The 4811-nt window shown below is 27.5% G+C and overlaps 2 protein-coding genes across 2 annotated transcripts; one reads left to right on the forward strand and one right to left on the reverse strand.

Annotated features, from left to right (window-relative positions):
- Positions 787-2830, forward strand: LOC107605973 (bidirectional sugar transporter SWEET1). Its single transcript, XM_016307934.2, has 6 exons — positions 787-979; positions 1065-1101; positions 1181-1276; positions 1555-1834; positions 2063-2182; positions 2379-2830. The coding sequence occupies exons 1-6, from the start codon at positions 946-948 to the stop codon at positions 2550-2552; spliced, it is 741 nt and encodes a 246-aa protein (XP_016163420.1). The 5' UTR covers positions 787-945; the 3' UTR covers positions 2553-2830.
- Positions 4044-4758, reverse strand: LOC107605975. The gene is made up of 3 exons (XM_021107946.1): positions 4469-4758; positions 4279-4335; positions 4044-4205 (listed from the first exon to the last, which is right to left on the reverse strand). The coding sequence occupies exons 1-3, from the start codon at positions 4565-4567 to the stop codon at positions 4044-4046; spliced, it is 318 nt and encodes a 105-aa protein (XP_020963605.1). The 5' UTR covers positions 4568-4758.

Here is a 4811-nt window from a genome sequence, read left to right on the forward strand (position 1 = left end):
TCCTATAATGGCAGAGAAGTAAAGGACTAGAATTTAAGATTTTCAAAATTAATATATATAATAAGAGTATTTTAGTCATTTTTTATAATAAGGATATTGTAGTCATTTTCTATAAAAAATAATATTAATTTAGACTAAGTCAAGATTTGATTCACTATTTTTTCGATCAAATTAATTTATTTGGTCTAATTTTGACAAAAATAACATGGTTTAATCGATTATGTGTTAAATTTTAGTTACTAGAAAACATCTTTAAAAAAAGACGTTTTAGACGTCTTTATTTAAGTGGCTCCAATTATGTTGAGGTATAGTGTTTGCATATTGGACATATTTTGCTCACGATTTTTAATTTATTGACCACTTATCCGATACACGTGTCTGTGATATCTAAATGTGTCTTAATAAAAAATAAATATTTTACACGTTTGAACACATCTAAATACATCACGTGTTAAGCATGTTTTTAATTTTATTCTTAACTTTAAAATTTAAAATAAGTTTAAAAATAATATATATTATCATTTATTAAAATAAAAAATATTTTAAATACATTATATAATTAAAAATTATTTTATATTTTATATATATGTCGTATTTTTGTATCTTATAAAATTTTAAAATTTGTGTATCTACATGTTTGGTATCGTGTCTGATATCCATGTTTGTATCATCCGTGCATAATAGCTCATTTAATTAATTAATTAATTAATTACCTTACCATGACACCAAAAAAGAAATTAATTATCTTACCTTCTTTTAATTCTTTCTATATAAATAAACCACACTCTCTATCTTCAAATCTTCACTCTTTTCTCCCTATCAAACTAGTATCACATCTTGATTGATTAGCCTGTTTCCATTTCTCAAGAAACTGAATCCATTCATTCTCTGAGCTACCTTACATACATTGCTTCAACAAAGAAACGAAAAAAGATTCAAAGAAAAATGGAGATTGCACATTTCTTGTTTGGCATATTTGGTGGGTTATACTTTTGTTTTTTGTTTTCCATATTGTTTAGTTTCTTCCTCTGTTTTTCTCATTCTGCTTCTTCTTTTGGTGCCAGGGAATGCTTCTGCTTTGTTCCTCTTCTTGTCTCCAGTGTATGGATCATCACATTCTTCTTTTCTCCTTTTTTTTTGTCAGTGATTAATAGTAATAAATCTGGATTTGTTTTTGTAGGATCACATTCAAGAGGATTATTTGCAACAAATCCACTGAAAAATTCTCGGGCGTTCCTTACGTTATGACACTCCTCAATTGTCTTCTTTCTGCTTGGTCACCTTTCTTTCTTTTCTTTTCTTTCTTAGTTTCTTTTGTTTTCTTTCTTTCTTAGATGTGTAGTTTAATTTAATGATTAAGCATAGACTATACAAAAGCATGTCTTTCTTACTATTTATATTTTTGTCAAAATTATACCTTATCATATTGAAGATAAACTATACACTTGTTTTTTCTTGATTTTATTTTTATTTTTTTTTTAAGATGAAAGTAAGTACAAAAGTGTTAACTTTTTTTTCTTTCTGATTTTATTTTTTTAATAAAAAAACAAACAGGTATGGGTTGCCATTTGTGTCACCCAACAATATATTGGTATCAACTGTGAATGGTGCAGGAGCAGTGATTGAAATCATTTACGTCTTGATCTTCATCATTTTGGCACCGAAGAAGGAAAAGGCCAAGATTATTGGTCTCTCCGCCTTTGTTCTTACTGTGTTCGCAGCTGTAGTTTTTATTTCCCTTTTTGCCCTTCATGGCAATTCCAGGAAACTCTTCTGTGGCTTAGCTGCCTCCATATTTTCCATAATCATGTACGGTTCACCACTCTCAATTATGGTAAGCTTACCTTGTTTCCATTTTATTTCATATTTTTATTCAATTAATTAATCTTGCCCTATGATTTATAGAATTCATCAAAATTAAACAAACCATGCTATATTAAAATATTAAAAATACACATTAAAATACAAAATATATATTAAGAATTAGTTTAACTTTTAGTGATTTATTTTTTGTGCGTACATAATATTTTTGTATATTTATTGATTATGGATTTATGTGCAGAGGCTAGTGATCAAAACAAAGAGTACAGAGTTCATGCCCTTCTTCCTCTCACTGTTTGTGTTTCTATGTGGCACTTCATGGTTTATCTTTGGTCTTCTAGGCCGTGACCCTTTTGTTGCTGTAAGCACTTTTCTAAATTATATGCAATTTTAATTCCAAAAATATTAGTAAAAAATAATAAATTTTGCTGACTCTTGAACATTTCTCGTTTGCTATTTAGGAAGAGAATTTCAATTATTAAACCATTGAGGGACTATTTTGTCAACAAACTGATTGATCGTCTTTGAGAATTAAAATAGTAATTTTTTATTTTCAGGTACCAAATGGTGTTGGTTCTGCATTGGGGGCAATGCAACTAATATTATACTTCATATACCATGACAAGAAAGGTGCTACAAAGAACCAAACTCAAACAGAGGAAGAATCCATGGAGATGGGACAACAACAAGGGAAGCAATCCAACAACACAAATGGAACTACACAAGGATAATGATGAATCATGATGACACATGTTTTGGGTCTCAAAAACATTTGTCCAACAACATCAAACTGCTACCAACTTTGTCATTTGTAGTAGCTGCACCATGTTGTATGCAACTCATACTATAGCCAAATGCTCTTCTTTTCTACACTCCCCCCATTAATGCTTGTAATTTGCTTCTTCTTACTTGTGACATTGGCTGTTTGAGCCAATGGTACTGCATGGAAAAACAATATCAATGGATCTTAGTAGCTTCTTCCTCACTCAGGAAGAATTTTCTATTATAATGACTTTTCTTGAGCACTGATATAAAAGAAAGAGTATGAAAATTTGTCATTAGTTGGTTTAAGTAATTTTATATTTATATTTAACTCCAAGGAATGTGATACCAAAATAATACATGTGATGTATGGGGGATTTAAAAATGGGGTTTTGGAAAAAAGCTAGGAAGATTTGTTTTTATTTTTATTTTTTATTTTTATTTTTTTGCTTAAAGATAAGAAATATTATAAATAATATTTAAATACATGAAGAATAAGCATTTTACTATTACTCTACTAGAATAGAAATCACACTAAAACTTATAATGATAAAATAAAGACTCAATTATAATTTTTTCAAATTTTTAATTAGATCTTTATAGTTTAAAGTTTAGAATCGAGTCTCTGTATTAGATAAATATTTTAATTAGATCATTTCTAATTATTTTCTGTTAAAAATACAAACTCTTTAAATTTTTGTTTTTATTTGTTATGTACAATGAAATATAGAATATTCTAAAAACAAATATTCTAAAATTATTGTATTTTTTTTAAACAGACAAAAATTAATTAAACCTAAAATAAATAGGTGTTCTACTAACATGGGATGGGCCTGAATACCCAGATGTTAAAAGTCTAAACCTATATTCTGAAAGGCCTATACTATTTTGCAAAACATTCCATATCACACATATGACCAAAAAAAGCCCAGAGTAAAGGATTAGGAATGTTGTATACTTATATTCACTTTTACACTTTTTATTTTTTATTAAAAATAATTAATAAAAAATTAGAGAAACTATTTTTTTTTATACCATAAAAATAAAAACATACACAAAAAATGGCAAACATTACTTCTCTTTAAAATAAATGTTTCATTTTCCAAGCTCTAGACTCTCAAAATGTCTGTGTTTCACTAAGGCTGTACATTAAAAAATCAAAATATAGTTAACCGATTAAAAAACTATAATCATATTTTAGTTAACTAATTTAAGAAAATAATTTTAAAATTTGTGTTCATATATTTTAAAATTGGTTAACCAAAATTAAATTAAAAAAAATTAATTTTTAACTGATTAACCGAAACTAAACCAAAATTAATTTTTAACAAATTTTAATTTTAATTTTTTAGATTAAAAATTTTAATATAAACCAATTTAGTTAATTAATTATAATTAAATTTTTGATTAACTAAAATACAAGTTTAATTTTTGGATCCTATATTTCACTACAAAAGAACTTACATTGATGTGTTCTTCGTATTGTTGTTCTTTTTTGGTGATTCCTTTTCCTTTGTATCCTCATGCGCCACCTCTCTATCCACCTTCACATCGTCATCACCATGCTCTTTTTTTATGACCCTTTCCATTTTAATACCCATCACCTCCTGATGAACCTTTGCCTGTAGAATCAAACAACATAAAACAAAAAGGATAAAATAAAAAATATAATTTAAAATTTATCAAATCACCTACTGGATATTTGTCCTCCTCGGGATTTTGCTTGTCAGTGTAAATACCAGCAGCAGCAGCCTACAGATTATAATATCAACAATGTAAGACAAGAGAAAAGACAAGAATAAATTAATTAAATAAAAAATGTTAAAAGTAAAAGAAATGAAATATATGGTATCAAAATTGCATTATCTCATCAATATTCACACACCCTCACCCTGAGTGACTCTAACTGTTCTTCACTAATTGTTTTGTGTTGCATGGAATCTGGTCTTCTTGTAAATCTTGCTGGTCGCCTGCTTAGAGCCATTGAATTATTTCAAAAATATTATGAAGCCTAGTATTTTGAGTGAAAAGCTTCTTCTCAACAATGGTGCTATATATACATACAAGCTAGGATGGAAAATAAAAGCCATGCATATATTGTGCTAGCTTTTTGGTGCAAAGGAGTATACCCATTTTTAAATGAGGTAGAACTTTTAAAAGAGACTTTCTTTAAGTAGTGTATTAATTAGGAATATGTTTTAATTAAAAATTAATTAAATCATATTAAA

Source organism: Arachis ipaensis, chromosome B07 (genome assembly GCF_000816755.2).
Source record: "Arachis ipaensis cultivar K30076 chromosome B07, Araip1.1, whole genome shotgun sequence".
Taxonomy (NCBI): domain Eukaryota; kingdom Viridiplantae; phylum Streptophyta; class Magnoliopsida; order Fabales; family Fabaceae; genus Arachis; species Arachis ipaensis.

Bases quoted from the DNA above. Each gene is read 5' to 3' on its own strand.
- LOC107605975 (XM_021107946.1), bottom strand. From the start codon at position 4,567: ATGGCTCTAAGCAGGCGACCAGCAAGATTTACAAGAAGACCAGATTCC. The intron at 4,336-4,468 runs GTGTGTGAATAT...TATAATCTGTAG, and splicing joins TAGAGTCACTCAGGGTGAGG to GCTGCTGCTGCTGGTATTTA. The intron at 4,206-4,278 runs GTAGGTGATTTG...TTGATTCTACAG, and splicing joins CCGAGGAGGACAAATATCCA to GCAAAGGTTCATCAGGAGGT.
- LOC107605973 (XM_016307934.2), top strand. From the start codon at position 946: ATGGAGATTGCACATTTCTTGTTTGGCATATTTG. The intron at 1,102-1,180 runs GTATGGATCATC...TTGTTTTTGTAG, and splicing joins TTCCTCTTCTTGTCTCCAGT to GATCACATTCAAGAGGATTA. The intron at 2,183-2,378 runs GTAAGCACTTTT...TTTTATTTTCAG, and splicing joins GCCGTGACCCTTTTGTTGCT to GTACCAAATGGTGTTGGTTC.